At 36.5% G+C, this 21,942-nt stretch overlaps 4 protein-coding genes and 1 long non-coding RNA gene across 5 annotated transcripts; 3 read left to right on the forward strand and 2 right to left on the reverse strand.

Moving 5' to 3' along the window:
- Positions 1–2,686: 2,686 nt before the first annotated feature.
- LOC120174336 (probable carotenoid cleavage dioxygenase 4, chloroplastic) lies at positions 2,687–4,691 on the forward strand. The gene has a single exon (XM_039181227.1). It carries the CDS (start codon positions 2,722–2,724, stop codon positions 4,483–4,485), a length of 1,764 nt encoding a protein of 587 aa, XP_039037158.1. The 5' UTR covers positions 2,687–2,721; the 3' UTR covers positions 4,486–4,691.
- Positions 4,692–5,539: 848 nt separating this feature from the next.
- Positions 5,540–7,161, reverse strand: LOC120174326. The gene is made up of 4 exons (XM_039181217.1): positions 7,019–7,161; positions 6,745–6,884; positions 5,947–6,039; positions 5,540–5,859 (listed from the first exon to the last, which is right to left on the reverse strand). The coding sequence occupies exons 1-4, from the start codon at positions 7,106–7,108 to the stop codon at positions 5,700–5,702; spliced, it is 483 nt and encodes a 160-aa protein (XP_039037148.1). The 5' UTR covers positions 7,109–7,161; the 3' UTR covers positions 5,540–5,699.
- Positions 6,522–15,352, forward strand: LOC120174327. The gene is made up of 2 exons (XR_005521163.1): positions 6,522–6,552; positions 15,227–15,352. It is a non-coding gene; the product is annotated as an uncharacterized LOC120174327 (long non-coding RNA).
- On the reverse strand, positions 13,745–15,554 carry LOC120174325. The gene is made up of 5 exons (XM_039181216.1): positions 15,258–15,554; positions 14,853–15,012; positions 14,638–14,715; positions 14,094–14,457; positions 13,745–13,887 (listed from the first exon to the last, which is right to left on the reverse strand). The coding sequence occupies exons 1-5, from the start codon at positions 15,329–15,331 to the stop codon at positions 13,760–13,762; spliced, it is 804 nt and encodes a 267-aa protein (XP_039037147.1). The 5' UTR covers positions 15,332–15,554; the 3' UTR covers positions 13,745–13,759.
- Positions 15,555–17,351: 1,797 nt separating this feature from the next.
- Positions 17,352–21,212, forward strand: LOC120174322 (replication protein A 70 kDa DNA-binding subunit A-like). Its single transcript, XM_039181215.1, has 3 exons — positions 17,352–17,804; positions 18,476–20,772; positions 20,888–21,212. Exons 1-2 carry the CDS (start codon positions 17,494–17,496, stop codon positions 20,730–20,732), a joined length of 2,568 nt encoding a protein of 855 aa, XP_039037146.1. The 5' UTR covers positions 17,352–17,493; the 3' UTR covers positions 20,733–20,772; positions 20,888–21,212.
- The last annotated feature ends 730 nt before the right edge of the window (positions 21,213–21,942 follow it).

A 21,942-nucleotide genomic window follows, 5' to 3' on the forward strand; every position in this document is an offset into this window, starting at 1 on the left:
GACTCTTGCCTTTGAGCTATCCCTTTTCTCTTACACTAATCAAAGCCATGAAAATGAGTTGTTAACTCATTTTAAACTTAAGGAAACACGAGAAATGTTTCTTACAACACGAAACTTCCCAAAGACTGACTGAAATTCTTGAATTTCATAAACCCCTCTAAAACCCACTTTTTGAAAACTCAACCAAAACTTATGTTTAGGGGCTTGAACCGAAGCTAGGAATGATGAGATTATAGTTCTTACATTAGTTGCTTCAGAGGTTACTTGAAACTTTAAAGTTCAAAGCTTTGTATAATCTTTGGAGGAAAAAAAGATAAGGAATAGAGAGGAAGAAAACAACAAAGGGATGAAAAAGAGGAGCTTGGTGCAGACTTGATATCATCCCAAATAAATAAGATTCAGTCTTTGGTTTGAAAAATGGCTTAATTTCCCACAGTCATACCATATTTGATGCATGATTAAAATCATCCCCTTTTTAAGCTAGTTGGGCTCATCCCAAGCCCAGATCAAAACCTCTTGGGTCCAAAGCTTTATATATTAAGGTAAAATCATTCCTAAGCCCAAACGAATAAACTCGAAACCCATAATTTAGGGCGTTACAAGGATATCATGAATAATGATGTTTTTTTGGACAGATTTATATTTCATTACTTTTCTTATTGTTTCGTAGTTCTACAATATTTATTGGTTGCTTTTTTCTAGATGTTTGGCTTCTTCATTCATTTGTATACGATATTTCGTTGGTTTTTAGATATGTATTGGATGAAACTATTGTTAAGGAGGGATTGATTTTAATTTTCCAGCTTTGGATATTATTCAGGTTTGCCTTCTCTATGTTTGGTGCTCGTGGATGTCAGAGTGATCCATTTATGTATGTTGTGGCCTCAATTATTTTCGCTCTTGCTCATTAGACTATCATCAATCGCTCACCATTATATTTTACTTATGATAATCATAATGTATTTGTTCAGCATGTATGCAATGGTATGTTGTTGATGATGCTTTATTTGACTAATGCTATCATACTCTTATTTTTATATAATTTTTACATTTTTTCTATTAAGTGATTTTAGGGTTAAGACCCGTAAATGCACGTTACTTGCATGCCTTTGTAATTTGGTCTGAATCTATGTTATAAAAATATTCTCCTATCACAATTTTTTCCTCCCAATTTTTCTTATATTTAAAATTGATTCTTATTGTTTTTCTTAAGACCCATAATACATATGATTATTTTCGAATAAAATTTTTCTTTATATATATATATTTTTTAACAATAGCAACTAGTTTTTATTAATAATAGAATAAATTAAAATTACAACGCATTATAATAAAGAGATAAATTTGGAGACAATGGTCACCAAAATACTCGAACAAAAGTAAATAATAAACCTAAAAATACGAAAAAAATTAAAACATTTCTTTGAGAATAACGACAAATATCAAAACTCAATAACCTTTATACAAACTCATTGTCTCTGTCAATGAGATGCTTGACGAAGTGATAAAGGAGTAGAGAGCGAACCGAATAATCTGGCAGAATGTTTCGCTACACAATTCTGATTATATCGGCAAACAACCTTTTACCAAAAGAAGGGATCTGACTATACGTGACCACCGACTAACCAATCAGAAAATAAATGTCGTGATGATTTTTGTTCGAGAACCAAACTACCGTAAAGGTATGCGAAAAAACGTACCGAAAATTATGAGGATCGTGCCACAATAGCATAGAAAAAACATATCACAATGACATAGATGCTTATTCAGAATTAAAAAGACTCAAGAAAAAAAACATAAATATATAATATTAAAAAATAAAAGAACTATTATACTCCGACGGTCGATAACTAACATTAAACTTGATGTCGCTGTCGATTAAATAAATATCAAAGAGAAAGAAGAAGATCACATAAAATTATTGAAAAAACAATGTTACAAATTTGTATGCCATTTTCATTACCATTTTCTTTATATTTAAAATTGATTCTTATGGAGTAGTATTTTCGTTTATAACTGTCGGTGACTCTGACATTCTACTATCACATTTTTTTCCTCCCAAATTTTTCAATACAAGATTGAGATGATTACACCAATTATTATAAAAATATTTTATTTTTTAAACAATTTTTCGAAAACTTTATTTTTAATTTTTTTAAAAAATATTTCACTAATTTAACCGAGCATAAAGGGAAGGTAAAAGGTGTTGTAAGTTCCACCGTATTAAAATGTTTCAATCATAAAGGATATGTTGCACTGAACAGTGAACATGAAATTTGAAGCCATTGCTGGCTGGCTCCTTCGGGGAATAAAGTGCCCAAAAATATACCGGAATTTATTTGTAATCTAAAAGCATTTTTAAAATTAATGATATTTAGCTTTTTAATTAATTTAATTTAAATTAAATATATTCAATTTTACACATCCAAATTATAAATTTATTACTACATTTGTTGTTTCTCCATCCAATTTCAAAAGATATTATTGGAGTGTGGAGAAGGGGCTTGGGCAGGTGTTTTTCATTATATGATTCACTCCATCTAAATACTGAAATAAAATTTTGATTTTTTTTAAAAAAATTATAAATAATTATATTCTCAAAAATAAATCATTTAACGCAGAATATCTTTGTATTGCCTTTACGTTGTGTGTGTATATATTTACCATGATGGATTAAGGCGAAAGCATGCATTGTTTGTTCACAATTCTAATATTACAGTGATGGACACCTTTTCTCCTTCATTTCTCTCCACATTACCGCCTAAAGCAAAACTCCGGTCTCCGGCCACCGTCACCAGATCTATTACTTCCCCACCATCTTATGTTCCTCGCCGTTGCATTTCCTCCGTGAGAATTGAAGAAAAGGCTCCAACGACCACTACCACCACCACCAAAACAGCACCACTCCAACTTCCAAAAACTCAGCCTCCACCACCAACGCCGCCATCATATGCTTCTCCGTCGGCCGTGGCTAAGAAAAGAGTAGAGCCGAAGTTGTCCACTGTGATCTTCAACACATTTGACGACATCATAACCAACTTTATAGACCCTCCAATCCGGCCTTCAGTCGACCCCAGGCACGTCCTGTCCCACAACTTCGCTCCCGTCGATGAGCTTCCTCCTACGCCGTGTGAAGTCATACAAGGATCACTCCCGCCGTGCCTCGACGGCGCATACATTCGTAATGGCCCCAACCCTCAGTTCCTCCCCAGGGGACCCTACCACCTCTTCGATGGTGATGGAATGCTTCACTCCATTCGAATCTCCGACGGCAAAGCCACTTTGTGCAGCAGATATGTCGAGACATACAAGTACTCCGTTGAAAAACAAATTGGTTCTCCGGTTCTTCCCAATGTTTTCTCAGGATTTAACGGCCTAACGGCCGCTGCAACACGCGGTGCTCTCTCCGCCGTTAGGATTCTAACCGGCGAGTTCAATCCTGCAAACGGTATTGGCCTTGCAAACACTAGCTTGGCCTTTTTTGGGAACCGGCTCTACGCACTCGGTGAGTCAGATCTACCTTATTCCATTCGCTTAACATCCACAGGGGATATAGAAACATTGGGTCGCATTGATTTTGATGGAAAACTGTTCATGAGCATGACTGCTCACCCGAAGATCGACGCCGACACCGGCGAGGCTTTTGCTTTCCGATATGGCCCTGTGCCACCATATCTAACATATTTTTACTTCGATGCTAATGGAAATAAGAAACCAGACGTTCCTATATTCTCCATGACCCGCCCGTCTTTTCTCCATGACTTTGCAATTACAAACAAGTACGCAATATTTGCCGATATACAGATAGGAATGAACCCCATGGACATGATCTTCGGTGGTGGATCTCTGGTGGGTGCCGACCCGGCTAAAGTACCTCGAATCGGAGTCATCCCTCGATACGCGAAAGACGAGTCTGGAATGAGGTGGTTCGATGTGCCTGGATTCAACCTAATACACGCCATCAATGCATGGGATGAAGATGATGGGAACGCCATAGTCTTGCTGGCACCCAACATTCTATCAGTAGAACATACCCTGGAGAGAATGGAGCTGGTCCATGCTTTAGTTGAGAAGGTGAGGATCGACTTAAGAACAGGGATAGTAACAAGGCATCCAGTTTCGGCAAGAAATCTTGACTTCGCAGTATTGAACCCGACTTATGTTGCCAAGAAGAACAAATATATGTATGCTGCTGTAGGGAACCCCATGCCGAAAATAGCAGGGGTGGTGAAATTGGATGTGTCCAACGGAGAGCGGCGAGAGTGCACGGTGGCAAGCAAAATGTACGGGCCAGGTTGCTTTGGTGGGGAACCGTTCTTTGTAGCCAAGGAACCAGAGAATCCAGAGGCAGACGAGGACGATGGATATGTGGTCTCTTATGTCCACAATGAAAACACAGGGGAGTCGAGGTTCTTGGTGATGGACGCGAAATCACCCGATCTCAACATTGTGGCATCCGTGAGGCTGCCCCGCAGGGTGCCGTAGAGCGCAGTACAAATATTCTTTCCTCTCAGGCTCATGTGGATCATTCAATAATTAGAAGATATATGTATATGTGTGGTCATTATTTGTGTATACTGCATGCACCATAGCAGATGAAGGTACAAGGTGTTTAAAACATTGGATAAATACCACCTAGCTGTATTAATTACAGAAAAATTGAACCTTTAAACATTTATTTTTGGGTTTAATTGCAGCCTAAGAAGAACAGCTTCACGTTTATCCCTTGTAATCTTAGAACAGCAGAAATGACAAGTGAATCTGGGACAGCCATAGAAGAGTAAAGAGCTTCTCAAGAAGAAGAGGAAATTCATGCTTATCCCAATCAGTCCCCCCCCATCAGTTTACCCCAAGCTAAGGGTAACTTTTAGTTACCTAATCTAGTTTGGTTGGCACAATCTTAATACACAATTATCATGATTAATTAAACAAGCAGGTCAATTTTTACCCATGTCAAAAATGAACAAGTACCAGGATAGGATATGTAGGCAAAAGGATGAATTGATGATGTTTAATCCTCAATCCATTCCACTAAATTAGGGGCAGTCACGGTCCTAATTTAACTACTACCTGTATGTAATAATATTCAGACTAATTTATATAATAATAATTTTAATCCCTAAAGCTTATATATTCTATCAATTTAGTACTAATTTAAACTAAATAAATTTAACCCTTATTTTTAAAAATTCATCAATTTAGTCGTTTTTTGAGATGTCAAACTTAACGTTTCCATCTAACTAAAATAACAATTAGATAAATACATTTTATTATAAAGCAACATCAAATTACTATTCTAACTAATATTTAACTATCAATAGCATGTTTGTAGTAGTATTTTAATTGAATAATTAAATTAGAACTTTTTAAAAAATAGAAACTAATAACTGGCTTAGATGTATTTTGCACTTGTTTTTATTGGTTTGCAGAAGCTTCCGGTTTAAAGAATAATAGTGGAACTATAACATAGGAGAACCATAAGAAGTGGCCATTTCGACTAATAATTTGTTTCCTCATTAACAATTAAGCCACCGTAAAATGAAGGGGTAGACTGACAGCTTCCCTTGTTTAGTGTGTTCAAGACAAATTCAACTTGGGATTTGCCTACATCTCCTATCCATAATTCTATATTTCGGAGTTCATCGGTTCATCCTCTAAACTGAAATAGAGGAGGACTGAAGGTTGGTTATGTTCAAAACTCAAGGAACTGTCAGTCGACCTGCATGCCCCAACGACTTCCACAACGATTCCAGCCGCATTAAATGCAACTTCTCGACAAATGGTTCAAGGATCTCTGCCTCTTCTTCAGGAGCAAAGGCCATGCAAATGCTAAGCTCTTGCACTGCCTTGCCATATTCCCTGACATTATTTTAGTTGTCAAATTTAGTTCCATCCACCACCCAAACCCTCTTTTTTAAAAAAGCTAAGAGTTTTCGGAATTCATACCTACTATAATACAGCATCATTCCATGGTCTCTCCTCAGCGCCCAATTATGTGGCTGCAGTATCAACAATCTTTCTGAAGCCATGATAGCCAGCCTGCGAAGAAACTCGTCTCATTTAGCATACCATTTATGAAGATGCTTGCATAGTATAAACCGAATTAACAGCCTGCCTTCAAGCACGACTTAGACACAAGTTTTGCAGTTGACCTTACACCAATACTACAGGAAGTACCGAGAATAAACTCGAAACAAAGATCAATCTCATCAGCATGAAGCAAACATGTTATGTAGTTTAAAGAATGGTATTACTGGAAACCAATTTTATGAACCACTCTTAGAGGTGCTTTGCACAACAAATCAAATTCCTACCAAATTAGCAAGGCATTAACATTGTCAGTGTGAAAATATATATAAAAGGAAATATGTTTAAAATACAACAAATCATAAAGAAGTGTCTTCTCTACAAAATGCATGAGGATTAAGAGTTCTTGACAGTAAAAAGTTCGCCGATGAGCGATCTCCAATACTACAGTTCCTTACCAGTCAAGCATTAAGTGGAATAAAGGCCTATCCCACCACCAAGCATCAGAGCAAAAGAGAAACAAAGGTTACAGTTATAATTGAAAAGAATGTGACAAAAATACAAAAACTAAAACTAACTTGCAGAGCACAGCCTTTACTATCAGCTTCAAACGCATAATGAAATTGTTGAGTGGCAGCTAAAGAAAACAAATGTTGCAGAAAGGCAGATTTTGGGAAGAAAGTTACGCTACTAATCATAAAAATAAATCAAACTCACCTAAGATCTTGCGGGCGCAACAAAGGGACATTGGATTTATCAATCATGTTAGTTTTCTCACTGGCATTATGAACATGCCTAAGAGGAGAAGTCAGCATCAATCCATGATTTGATCTTGAAGCATGTTTCCAATGAAGCCCCTGCAATTGTTTTTAATTAGTTTATTTCATATGTAGGAAAGAAATCTAGAAAAATTTTGAGGCACTAATAGCTTAGAATAAATTAATGAATGTAGAACTAGTTGTACAACTTGATGATAAGGCTTAGGACTTACAATCAAATTGGCTAATGCAATGCCAATAATATCACGGTTGGTAGCTATCTCAAGCCCTAAAAGTGAAGTACTAATTAAATATGATGCCATTGATCTAGGGTCCTCCACACATCTTCCATTGACAATAGTGTTGGGAAATTTAAACGAGTAAATTCCCTATAACTATATTAGTGAGAATGCGAAATAATAATATCCGAAATTGATAACGTAGTTCGGTCAATTATGCCTACGTCTCCAGACTGCTGCAAATCTTTTACTAAAGATAAAAGAGAGAAAATTTACAGGTGTTTACAAAACACTCACAACTCACAAGAAAACTCTCTAAACTCTTTAGTATTAGGAGAAAGAAATGATTTGGGATGATTTTGAAACTAAATGAGTTAAGGTATTTATAGTTGAAGCTTAAAGACTAATCTTGTAAATACCCTAAAGTACATAGACTAAATTTACAATTTTCCCATTATCATTTTTCAACAAAAATCTGTCAAACTTTGAACCATGCACCATTCGGTGCCAATTCAGTGCCAAACTTTGACTTTCAACAATCTTCCACTTGAAGATTGACTTTAATTTGTCTTCACACCTCGATCAATGCAGCAGCATTCTGGTCTTGTTACTCTAGTATGCCAACTGAAGCTGAACACAACTTTAATTTATCCGTAGTCACCGTCTTTGTTAACATGTCTTCCGATTTTGAGCTCCATTAATATTTTGAAGTTTCAAAATCTCATATTCCAGAAGAGACCGGATAAAATGATACTAAGTTTTCTTGTGAGTTGTGAGTGATTTGTAAATACCTGTAAATTTTCTCTTTTTAGTAAAAGATCTGCAGCAGTCTGGAGACGTAGACATAATTGACTGAACTTTGTTATCAATTTCGGGTATTATTATTCCGCTTTTATTTCGTATTATCACTAATCTGGTTATAAAAAATTACTCGTTTAAATTTCCTAACAACTGGTATCAAGAGCTTTTAGTGGTAAATTTTGTCGTTTTTTTTGCGATGTTACTATTCACGTGAATAATGAATTAGTGAATAGTAAAATTTGGTCAGCGATACGAGTTTGTCGATGGAGGTGTTCTAATCATGGTTATCAAAACCGGATCGGACCGGCTGGTTTAACCAGTTGAACCGTGAACCGGTGGCCTGTCCGGTCCGGTTACCTCACAAAACTGGACTGGCAATGAACCGACTGAAAACCGGTAAACCGGCTGAAAATCGATAAAACCGGGGTGAACCGGCTGAAAACTGGCAAAACCGGTTTGAACAGCCGGTTCACTTTTTTTCTTTTAAAAAAATATTAAACCAAACGACGTCGTTTGTTCAACGAGCTAAGTCAAATTCGAGTATTGTTTAGCTAGACTCGAACTCGAAAACTTTAAAAGTAAGCTCAACTCGACTAAAAAACTCACGAGCTAAAAATTATCAAGTTCAACTCGAACTCGAAATATAATATTAAAACTTAAACTCGAAAAGGCTCGAACTCAAAAAAATTTTAGAAGTTCGATTGAAGCCTAAAATTTGAGCTCAATTAAAGCGAAAGAATAATTCGCTCTGTGCTCAGCAAAAGACTCCATGATTTTGAATGTCAAATTACCTCTATTATTTATAGAAGTAAGTTGGGATGCTCTTCTATGTTTCTTAGCCATGTGGGATTGTTTTTTTTTAAATTAAACCAAATGACATCATTTGTTATGATTTTTTAAGCCCCAATTTTATTTTTTTATTATAGTCATATAATTATATTTATTATTTAATATGTTTTACCTTAAATATTATGTTGTAGTTGATTTGAATCATTTTGTTTTACTTGATTTTATGGTTTTAAATTTATATATGTTATGACTTGTGATATTTTTATACATTTTAATATTGTAAACTTAAAAAAAGTGTTACATATATATTAATATTACTTTGAATATTATGTAAAATTAAAAAAATATTATTTTATATAAAATCTGGTTCAACCGCGGTTGAACCCGGTTAAACCAGTGAACCAGTACCTTCACCGGTTCAATGTCCGGTCCGGTTTTAAAAACATTGGTTCTAATACACGGTAGTTGGCAAGAATTGTCAGAAACGATCCAAAAGAAGTCAGATTGGAGTAGGAGCGATGGTTGCAAACGAAGAGAAGGTGAAAATTGAGAAGTTCGATGGTGCGGACTTTGACTTTTGGAAGATGCAGATTGAAGATTTTCTGTACCAGAGAAATCTATATAGCTTCTCTCAGGAAAGCAATCAGAGGGCATGAAGGATGAAGACTGAGCTCTTCTCGACAGACAAGCCCTCGGAGTTATCTGACTGACGTTATCCTGCAATGTTGCTTTCAACATAGCAAAGGAAAAAACTACGACGGGAGGGACATTGGCTTCAAACAAAGTTCACTTGATGAGGCAATTATTCAATTTGCAGATGGCGGAAAGGAATCAGTGGCTCAATACCTAAATGAACTCAACACAATCACAACCCAATTGAGTTCCGTAGAAATTGAATTCGATGATAAAGTTCGAGCTTTAGTTCTCTTATCATCTCTACCAGACAGTTGGAATGTTACTATTACAGCAGTCAGCAGCTCGTCGGGAAACAATAAATTGAAATTCGACGATGTTCGAGATCTGGTATTGAGTGAAGAAATTCGACGGAGATAATTGGGTGAAGCATCAAGCTCCTCAGCCTTGCACACGGAGTCTAGAGGGAGAACTTCATAAAGAAATACAAATCGTGACAGATCGAAATCTAGAAGGGGAAAATCAAGAACGGAAAATAAATATTTTAACTGTTATAATTGCGGCAAGAAGGGTCACTTTAAAAGAGATTGTTGAGCATCAAAGAAAGATACTGGCGCTCAGGAATCTGCCAACGTAATAGAGGAAACAGGTGATGCCATAATTCTAAGCGTCAACATCTGATTGAATCATGGATCTTGGATTTAGTGACATCTTTCCACACCACCCATGTCAAGAAATCATGGAGAGCTATGTCAGTGGTGATTTTGGGAAAGTTCATCTAGCTGACAATGAAACCTTGAAGATCTTTGAAAAATGAGACATCCGATTAAAATTGCCAAACCAGACCATCTGAAAGCTGAAAGGAGTGAGACATATTCTTGGCCTTAAAAGAAATTTGATTTCTGTAAGAAAGCTTGATGGAGAAAGATATAATACAACCTTTTCAGGCTATGAATGGAAGATTACCAAAGGAGCACTCGTCATTGCTCGTGGTAAGAAGACTGTTACTCTCTATGTAACCTCAAACTTAGAGAATATCATTGCAGTAGCAGATGAAAAATCAAACATATGGCACCAAAGGCTTGGCCATATGAGCGAGAGAGGGATGAAGACACTTTTGTCAAAAGGGAAGCTGCCGGATCTAAAGAGTATAAATGTCAGACTATGTGAGAATTGCATCTTTGGCAAACAAAAGAAAATCAGTTTTGTAAAGATTGGCAAGACACCCAAGGCTGAAAAGTTAAGTTGGTTCATAATGATGTATGGGGACCATCTCCAGTTCTATCTCTTGCAGGCTCACTATATTATGTCACTTTCATCGATGATTCTACAAGGAATGTGTGATTTATTTTTTGAAAAAGAAATCAGAAGTCTTTGATATCTTCAAAAAATGGAAGGTTATGGTGGAAAATGAGACTGGTTTAAAAGTCAAGCGGTTGAGGTCTAATAATGGAGGAGAGTACAAAAATAGTAGATTCAGATAATTTTGCTTAAACAATGGGATCAAGATGGAGACAACAGTTCCCATGACACCGCAGCAGAATGGCATAGCAGAGCGCATGAATATAACTCTGAATGAACGTGCCAGAAGCATGAGGATACATGTCGGTTTGTCCAAATTACTATGGGCTGAAACTATCAACACTGCAACTTACCTGATCAACCGTGGGCCCTCAGTTCCCTTGGTTGGTGGAATACTAGAGGAAGTTTGGAGCAGAAAAAAATAAATCTTTCACACTTAAGAGTGTTTGGTTGTATTTTTATGTACACATAAATTCTGCTGAAAGAAGCAAACTTGATGTTAAGTCCAACAAATGTGTCTTTGTTGGTTATGGTGGTGATGAGTTTGGTTACTATTTTTAGGACTATGAAAATCGAAGGATTATCAGAAGCAAGATGTCATTTTCAATGAGAATGTGATGTACAAAGACATGTCAACCATAGAATCAAGTAGCTCCAATACCGAAGCTGAAACAAAGAAATTTGCTGAGTTTGAAGAGATTTCTGGAAACGATATTCATATTAGTCCTGAAGTGGTTGAAGAAGAACCAAGCACACCAGAACTGAGACGCTCCTCCAAAATTCCTAAATCAACCCAGCGTTATTCGCATTTTTGCATTACTTGTTGCTGACTGACAATGGTGAACCAAAATGCTATGATGAAGCAATGCAGGTGAATGATTCAGTCAAGTGAGAGTCTTCCATGAAAGATGAGATGGACTCGTTTATGTCAAATCAGACGTGGAGATTAACTGAATTACCACAATGCAAAAAAACGTTTCATAACAAGTGAGTTTACAGGATCAAAGAAGAGCACGATGGGAGCAAATGCTACAAAGCAATATTGGTTGTCAAAGGTTTTCAGTAAAAAGAATGTATTGACTACACTCTTAAGTCGTGAAACTGTATATAATCAGACTGGTGTTGAAAATTGTAGCTGCAGAGAATCTACATCTTGAGCAGTTAGATGTAAAGACAACTTTCCTTCATGGTGATTTGGAGGAAGAAATCTATATGAGGTAACCAGAATGCTTCATAGAGGCAGACAAGAAAAACCTGGTATGCAGGTTGAAGAAGAGCTTGTATGGTTTAAAATAAACTCCTACAGGGGCGGACCTCTATGGAGCCCGGGGTATCCCGGGCAACCCCTCATCCAGGGGTGGACCTCTATAGTGCTCGGGGTATCCCAAGCAACCCCTCCACAAGTGTCACCCCTAATCCAAGTGCCACCCCTGGGGCTCTTGCAACCCTTGATGAAGGCTCCTGGGTCCGCCTTGAGCTCCTAGACAGTGGTACAAGAAGTTGGATAGCTTCATGGATAACAATGGTTTTACCAGATACCAAGCAGATCATTGTTGCTACATCAAGAAGTTCGACAACTTCATTATTTTATTGTGTTACGTTGATGACATTCTCGTTGCAGGCTCAGATATGCAAGAGATTATAAACTTGAAGAAAAAATTGTCGAAGCAGTTTGCAATGAAAGATCTAGGCACTGCAAAGCAGATTCTTGGGATGAGATTAAGAGATACACAAAGTCGGGGACTTTAATGTTATCACAGCTGAGTATATCACCAAAGTACTCTCCAGGTTCAACATGCAAGATGCTAAGCCAGTAAGTACACCTTTAGGTGTTCATTTTAGACTCTCCAAAGAACAGTCACCAAAGATAGAGGAAGAACGTGCACACATGGTGAAGGTGCCGTATGCCTCAGCAATTAGAAGACTGATGTATGTCATGGTTTGTACTAGACCAGATATTGCCCATACAGTGGGAGCTGTTAATAGGTACATGAATAATACGGCAAAGTACACTAAGAAGCAGTCAAATGGATCCTCAGATATCTACAGGGTACCACAAACAAAGCATTTTATTTCAAAGGTGGAGATACGATACTGACAGGCTATGTATATGTTTACTTAGCCGGAAATGTTGACATAAAAAAACACTACAGGGTATGTCTATACTCTAGGAGGTACCGCAGTGAGTTGGGTTTCTCAACTACAAAGATAGTTGCTCTCTCATAACTGAAGCATAATATGTCGCTGTTACGGAAGCCATCAAGGAGATACTTTGACTCTAAAGTTTCTTGGAAGAGTTAGACAAAAACAAGAAAAATGTATTGTATTGTAACAGTCAAAGTGTTATCCATCTAGCGAAAAATCTCTCTTTTCATTCAGGACGAAGCACATACAATTGTGATATCATTTTATCCGGTCTCTTTTGAAAGATGGGATTTTGAAACTTCAAAAGATTAGTGGAGCTCAAAATCTGGCAGACATGTTAACAAAGACGGTGACTACGGACAAACTGAAGTTGTGTTCAACTTCAGTGCTGTTGTATTGATCGAGGTGTGAAGACAAGTAGGAGATTGTTGAAAGTCAAAGTTTGACACCGAATGGTGCATGATTCAAAGTTTGATAGATTTTTGTTAAAAATGGTAATGAAAAAATTACAAATTTAATCCATATACTTTAAGATATTTACAATATTAGTCCTTAAGTTTCAACTATAAATACTCTAACCCATCTAGCTTCAAAATCATCCCAAATCATTTCTTTCTCCCAATACTAAAGAGTTTAGAGAGTTTTCTTATGAGTTGTGAGTGTTTTGTAAACACCTGTAAATTTTCTCTTTTTAGAAAAAGATCAACAGCAGTCTGAAGACGTAGGTATAATTGTTCGAACTCCGTTATCAATTTCGAGTATTATTATTCCGCTTTTATTTCGCATTCTCACTAATCTGGTTATAGGAAATTTACTCGTTTAAATTTCCCAACAAATAGCAAAGAAGCTGTGCCCTGAAGTCACTTTGAAGAGTTCCCACAGAGAGAAGAGTAGAAGTGCATTTGAAGTCACCTTAGGAAAGCGAGCGGATGAAAGAGAAAAGACTCACTTGTAATGTTTCCAAGAGAAAAACATTACAATGGATCGGTTAAGACATTAGACATGCATCGCTACAAGTATGATCACTGAAAATGTACCATGAAACTAAGCTGCAAAAAGAAAAATTCAAGATTGAAGTACCTCGGGGTACCCTATCTGGGGCCATATCAAAAAATCTTCCCCAACACGAGATCCCACGATGGTTAGACCAAGTCGCCGACAAACTTCAATGTAAATTATGCTAAGCAAAATTGTTGTTAAAAAAATCAGTTAGTGGACAACCCAAAATGATACGTGCATAGGAGGGGGAAACTAATAATTTTGGACAAAGCTTCCACCTTCACTCTCACATGATGACAATGAATTGCACAGGAAGAATATGTTTTGCAGAAAATTTTGGAGGGAAAATGGTTTGCAGCAAGTGAGTCTTATTGCAAAATGGAAATAGAATTGGCTTTACCACTGCCACATCCGGAGTCAAGTACTGAGTGTAAGTAAGAATGCTTAGAATCTACAAGAACAGGGAATCTTGTCAAGCCTCTCAGTTCAAAAAGAACCACATTGACCGCCTCCAAAACTTCAACCAGATGGCAGCCTATGTCCCTTGAAACTAGCTCTGCTTCAACTTCTTTAGCAATTGCATCCAACTCACTTAGCCATTCAGGTATGGTCTTTCCGCCCAAAGGCATTCGCTCCAACGAATCCCAGTCTTCAGTCTCCAATGAGGAAGAAACATTTCTCCTTTCATTCAGGAGAGGGCTAGCATCCTTCTCTCGGTTAAAAGACATGAATGCCTCGTCTTCAGCTGCAACATAAATTAAAGCCTACAAGAAAATATACCAAACAAAATAAAACTTGCAACTTACGTATCAAAAGCATCTCACTTCTCACCAGTCACCGATAAACAATGAATCAGTGAAACCTTGTGAATATCTAGCGGCTAGACCATTTGACAAGGTCAAAACCGAAAATACACGAGGAAATAAGCAGGTAGCCATTAGTACCGTAGCAAGAGAGATGTCTTTATCCTTTGACTGGAAGGAGATTTCCCGAGTGAACTTGTCCCTTGCAGTCTTAAGAGCCTGTGGATTGTATTAGAGTCCAACAGAAAATCAGAAAATGGAAATGGAATATAATCTAAATATCGAAACCGATTACTGGTATTGTGGATATCCATAATGGAAGAAAAAATATGTTTACGTATCGTTTATAGATCAACCTCCTGGTAAAATTTGTGACGGGAAGAAGAAGAGTCTTTAGTTAGCTGAATCTGATTGGAAAAAAGAGGGTAAGCGGAATCGGAAGAGGGAGTAGCGGCAGCGGTCCTAATCCTCCACCTCCTCAAGTCCTTGTGACCATTACGATGGTGATGATCATACCTGATGATCGTAAAGAATAAACGGATATTCCACGGGGGTTTTTTACTCTTACAAATCCTTCTTCCTTCTCTAATTCATTATACTAATACTACTACTAGGAAAACATCCTAATCCCCACACCTTTTGATGTTAAAAACCAAGTACCCGAGCAGTCAAATTATAGTAAACCCACTTACCAAAATCAATCACTAAGCATAAAAGAACTCTAAAAGAGAGAGAAACAAGTTCAAATATCGGAGAATTACCTGATAAAGCAATGATTTGGAAATGTTGGATGAGCCATAGCTGCCGTTGGCACCAAATTCGATGTGGACAACATTTCTCTGGATAAAAAATGGAGCTAACAAAAATCATCTACACCTACAGCAAGAGAGAGAAAAAAGAAAGGGAAGAAGATCAAGCAAGTTCTCTAAAGGGAGACGAAGAAGCAATGAATTTGGAAGAAGCAGAAGAGGGTTTCAATATAAGCTGAAGATCTCGGGTTCTGAGTAACAGCTTCCGATTCAAGAACACATGTATGGTGATGAAGATGAAGCAGAATTCACAAAATCCATAATAAGTAGTCGCTAAATTCCAAATTGGTAATTTTCTTCTTCGTTTTCTCTTGAAATTCAGAAAAGCAAGTTGGGTTTAACAAGAAAGAGAAGAAAAAAAAAGGGTCGGTAGTAATTATAGATCTACAAGCCGAGGAGGAGGAGATTGCACCTTTCTTCCACCTCCTTAATGAAAGTTGGTGATACTAATTTATACGGAAGGAGCAAATCAATAAGCTAAGGTATTGCCGAATTTCTGAATCAACAAGTGTTAATTCAGTACCTCTTATCTTATTTTAGGATAAATTATACATTCAGTACACTAATTATTACTTTTGTTCTGTTTTAAATACTTAACGATTTTTTTAAAATTATATTTAACGTTTAATTTAATTTTATTTTAATCATTTATTATTAAAAATTAACGATGATACTAATATATTATTATATCAAACTGTCACATTATTATTAAAAAAATAAAAAAAAATCACGTCAAACAATTATGTTAATGTACGTAACATATAATTATAAAAATAAATTAAATAATCAAAACAAAATAAAAATAATAATTAAGATATTAAATATATAATTTACTTCTTATTTTATATAATAAATAGTCATTGACGAATGAATAATTTATATTCAACAATAAAAATTCAAAAAATAAAAAAATTCAAACGTATAGATAATGATTTTTATTACAGTTACATAAGTTTTGATGTGACATGTCGCATGATTGAGTTGACATTATTTTATCATTTTGACAACCTTTGGTAAATCACCTTAACTCCCACTTTAAAATATATATTGTAAAAATAGTCACTAAAATATAAATAAGTTTCGCTTTTAGCATTAAATTTTTTAAAAATAACAGAAAGAGTATTGATCTTATTATTTTATAACAAATTAATCACTTAATTATTAACAAAATTATTATTTTTTACTTCATTACATCTCCCTTCTTTTATATAAAAATTTAGTGAGGTAATAATAATTATATTATCGGTTTGGTGGCTAAACTACCCAAATAGTGCGTTTAGGTTCTTTGATTTTGAAAATATTATATACTCCTTTTTAGTTTTAATCTATTGTATGTGTTACAGTAAAAATAAAGTCGATCGAATTATATATCAATTTTATTATCTTTTTTTCTAATTAAAAATTTAAAGTTGGTATAAATACATACCAATTTCACCATTCATCAAGCGCAAATTAATATATATTAAATAATATATAATATTTTGTAAATATTTAAATGGATCGAAATTAATTATCATTAAATTTATTCTATTTTTTTAAATAAATTAATCTTGTTTTGATAAAAAAATATGATTTAAAAATATTTATATTAAATTTGTTAAATTTAAATATTTTTATTATTTTTAGATATAATCAAAGTTTTTTATATATGATTAATTTTTATTAGTTTAAAATAATTATAAAATAATACCAAAACTATCATTTTTATTCTCGTTTTACTCAAAAGTGTACGATATCCGATAGAATCCACCATGTGTTTCATTTTTATCAGTTTTCTTTTATCGAATAAACAAAAACAAATTGATAGTTAGTGACTTAGTGCCACTTTTATAGAACATTAGAATCAATATGAAAATAGGATATAGTTCAATGGCCAATTTTTGAATAAAGCCATTTCATAACGAATTGCGCTGCACTACACTACCGTCGAAGTAGGGACACGTTAGGCATGTCGAGAAAAAGTAAATTCCCACGAATTGGAACCAAAATTTCCGAAACTCGAGATTGGCGCTCTTTAGAACCCCCCCCCCCCTCAGTAAACTGGCCAAGTGAAGTGGCGCTTCAAATTATTTTACCCTAGAACTTTCATTTCCCCCTTTCAATCTCTCTCTTGGTTTCAACCCATCGTTCTAAATTTCTCTTTCTCTCCCCAAGCTGCTATCTGGTGCCCGAAAGTCCCTAATTTAAGATGGAGCTAAATCTGACGGCGGGGGCGGTGTCTCGGATTATAAGCCGTGAGGTGTCGACGGAGAGGGATTTGAAACCTTTGCTTCAAGTGATAGAACTGAAAGAGGTTCAAACGACGTCGAAGAATCCTCAGCAGCAGCAGCAAGAACCGAAAAAGAGCGAGAGGTACAGGCTATTGCTGTCGGATGGGTCGTTGACGCAGCAAGGAATGCTCGCTACCAGTAAGAACGAACTTGTGAAATCCTCGAAGTTGCAAATTGGCTCCGTTATTCAATTGACTCAGTACATTTGCAACGTGATCCAAGATCGCATGTATGCTTGCCACACACTCTCTTCTTTTCTCTTTATATTTTTTATGTGAAAGATGAAAGAATTATTTTCTTGATTACTTTTTTTTTTTTTGCTTTGTTGGTCCATTTCGTATGTAAAGAACTTATATTTCGTTGGTTTTTAACTTGTGGCGGTGTGATTAGTTGTCTGTTTCTTGTGTTTTAAGCGGGGTTATATTTTTCTTCTTATTCTCCTTGTTAATTGATGGTGCTGGATTTGGGTGTAGTTTGATTGATTTCTTGTATTGTATTTCTAGAATTGTGTTTCTTGTGATTAATAACTTGATTTTTAGTTACTCTAGTCTGCAATTTTTGGTCTTGCAATGTATGGTGTTGATTTTTAGTTGGGATGACAATTGATTTGTTGGATCTTAACGTGTCATTGGCTCGAATGCTTGGATTTTTTTTTTTTTGAGATTGTATAGTACTGCACTTGTATATATTTATCCATTGATTTGGTTCTTTTCTTCTTGAGCTTGATTTTAATTTTCCAAGTAATGAATTTACCGTCTGTACACTTTGATGAGGGGTTCTGTGTTTATGTCCAGGTACCAGATTGGCCTTTTAATCAAGATGTATGATTTATGTGGCATATGTGTGTAGCTTATTCTGCTAATTGTCTTCATTACCTTATTTTCAATTCCATTCATGCAGGATTGTTATTATTATCGACTTGGAGGTGATAGTTGATAAATATGATATTATTGGGAAGCCAGTAGCAGCACCAAGATCTTCCAGGCTCACACAAGCCCCTACTGATCAACCTGGGGCAGTGATGGCACAGACCAACTCTTTAGGAGGAAGTTCACTTGGTGGCAGCATGGGTGATAAGCTGAACTCAGCTGGGACTACTCTGCAACAGCCTACAATGAACCAATGGCAGGGTGGTTCTCGTTCGAATGAATCTAAACAGATAAGAAGTCCTGCTGCTAATGCACCATCCTTTTACCCTAAAGCAGATCCTTCTTCTGGTTTTCCTGGACCATCACCTATAAATGGACCACTTGGTGTTCGGAGTGCTGGTTTCAATAATCCTAGGCCAGCAGCTTCACGTCCTGTAAGCACCTCTAACTTCCAATCCATACCCACATACCAGCAGCCATCTCCAATGTACAGCAACAGAGGCTCAGTTGCCAAGAATGAAGCACCACCCAGGATAATCCCAATTTCTGCTCTGAATCCATATCAGGGCAGGTGGACAATAAAAGCCAGAGTAACAGCCAAGGGAGAACTTAGGCGCTATAATAATGCTCGTGGTGAAGGTAAAGTTTTCTCTTTTGATCTTCTTGATTCTGATGGTGGGGAAATACGAGTGACTTGCTTTAATGCCGTGGTTGACCAGTTTTATAATCAGATTGAAGCTGGTAAGATTTATTTGATTTCTAGGGGAAGTCTAAAACCTGCTCAGAAGGCATTTAATCACCTTAATAATGAGCATGAAATATTTCTTGATAGCACATCAACAGTACAGCTATGTTATGAGGATGACAACAGAATTCCACGGCAGCAATTTAATTTCCGTACCATAAGTGAAATTGAAGGTATGGAGAACAATACTATGGTGGATATAGTTGGTGTGGTATCATTTATCAGCCCTGCTGTGTCAATAATGAGGAAAAATGGTATAGAAACTCAGAAGAGAACCCTTCATTTGAGGGACATGTCTGGTCGAAGTGTTGAATTAACTCTATGGGGATCTTTTTGCAATGCTGAAGGACAAAAGCTCCAATCTTTGTGTGATTCTGGAGAGTTTCCAGTTCTGGCTGTGAAAGCTGGTAGGGTGAGTGAATTTAATGGGAAGGCTGTGGGCTCTATCTCTACAACCCAGTTATTTATAGATCCTGATTTTCCTGAGGCTCACAGGTTAAAGGAGTGGTTTGTTAGTACGGGGAGGAACACTCCTTCTGTCTCTATTTCCAGGGAAACATCAACTGTGAGTAGAGCAGATAATAGGAACACTTTATCACAAATCAAAGATAAGAAGCTAGGAACTTCTGAGAAGCCAGATTGGATTACAGTAGTAGCAAGGATTGCATACATCAAGTTGGACAATTTCTGCTATACAGCTTGTCCTATCATGAATGGGGATCGTCAATGCAACAAAAAGGTTACAAATAATGGAGATGGGAAGTGGTGGTGTGATAAATGTGATAGGGCTGTAGACGAATGTGATTATAGATATATAATTCAGTTCCAGATACAGGATCATACAGGCATAACATGGGTGACTGCTTTTCAGGAATCTGGTCAGGAACTAATGGGGGTGTCTGCAAAAGATTTGTACCATTTGAGGTATGAAAACCAAGATGATGAGAAGTTTATGGAAATCACACGTCAAGTTATGTTCAATAAATATATATTCAAGTTGAAAGTGAAGGAAGAAATTTTTAGTGATGAACAACGTGTGAAATCAACAGTGGTGAAAGTAGAAAAAGTGAATTTTCCATCAGATTCAAGGTCCCTTTTGGATTTGATTGAGAAGATTAAAACAAATGATTTTGGTCCTTCTGCATCAAAGGCAGAGTTCAGCACTCCTAATCCTGGTCTGGGTTATGCTGCTGGGGTTGGGATTGATGGAAGCAGAGGTGCACCGACAATTGCTAGTAGAGAATATGGGTTGCCAGTAAACCAAGGGGGTCAATATGGAAACCATTACAGTGGTTCTAGGCTTATAGAAACTGCTTCAAGCATGAATATATTCTGTAATAGTTGCGGTGTTACTGGTCATAGCTCTACCAATTGTCCTACCATCATGAATGGTCCGGTACAGTCTGTTGGTAGGGACTACTCTGATAGAATGTATTCTGGGACAACTGTTGGCCAAGTATCTGGTGAGTGCTTTAAGTGCCATCAAACTGGACATTGGGCAAGAGACTGCCCAAACTCAGGTGCTGTACCTTTGAGGCACTGATTTTTCTGCTGGGAGATATGGAGGTCTTTTGAGGCAACAGGTAGGGTGCTGCTTCTCTTGTCTATTGAAATTGTATTGAACTTTAAATCAGTCCATAGTTTTTTTGGCATGTCATCTACCATTATAATTGTATGTTATTTGTTTCTCATGATTAGGACATTGGACTTGGGAGAGCCACGAGTTGCTGGTGGAATTCCATTTTTGACACCTTAAAGTGAACTGAAGCTTTCACGTTTCACACAATTGAAAATTGTCACTTCGGGTGTTGGACTTTCATTTTTCTCGTTTCTCCTTTTTTTTTGGTTGTGTTGTTGTTTGGTTACGAGTAAATGGCAGATGTAATTTCTACGCATGGGATTTTTCTATATATAACCATATTTGAGATGCGAGTCTGATGCTCTATCGACAAAGCGCGTTGCTTTTGGCATGCATGAAACTTTTGAACTACATGTAAATGGAAAAAGGGTAGCTTTTCAGGCATTGTGGTTTTGGTGTATTTGTTTTCAGCTCAATCTAAATCTCTGCAACTACAGGGTTCTATATTTTCTACACGTAAAAAAGTGGGATTTTGGTATAATCTTTGGTTGTACTAAAACCCTTTTTTTTAAACTACAATTGCTTGTTCCCTATCATGAGATGTCCAAGTTGCATTGCATCGCTGACAGGTAGGGGTGCACAAAAAATCCGAATATCCGATTTTACGAAAAAAATATCCGAAATCGGATTTGGGAAAAACCGGTTTTTTTTTAACCGGATCGGATTTTTTTTAAACCGGTTATTTTAACCGGTTTGGAGAAAAAAACCTAGACCGGTTTTTTTACCGGATAAAAAACCGGTTTGAAAAAAACTGGTTAAAAAACCGGTTTTTATCCGGAAAAAAAACGGTCTGGGTTTAAAAAACTAGTCGTTAATATAGCCGTTGGGAGGGTTTTGTGACCGTTTTTGACCGTTTTTTTCTTTAAAAAAATACCATTTTACCACCCTAAACATGTATAAATAGGTTGGGGATGTATTTGGTTGATTACAAATTTCTCAAATCTTATTACACAACACTTAAACATCTCTCAAATCTTACTTTTGTAATTTTTTGTTCATCATGAGTAACACGGCTGAATCTTCCATCGGGGGAAACCTTGAAGTCGTGAGAGTGATCGAACACACTCGAAACAAAGACATTTGGGATCACTACGATTTATGTGAGATGTCAAAT

Source organism: Hibiscus syriacus, unplaced genomic scaffold (genome assembly GCF_006381635.1).
Source record: "Hibiscus syriacus cultivar Baekdansim isolate YM2019G1 unplaced genomic scaffold, ASM638163v2 tig00112047_pilon, whole genome shotgun sequence".
Taxonomy (NCBI): domain Eukaryota; kingdom Viridiplantae; phylum Streptophyta; class Magnoliopsida; order Malvales; family Malvaceae; genus Hibiscus; species Hibiscus syriacus.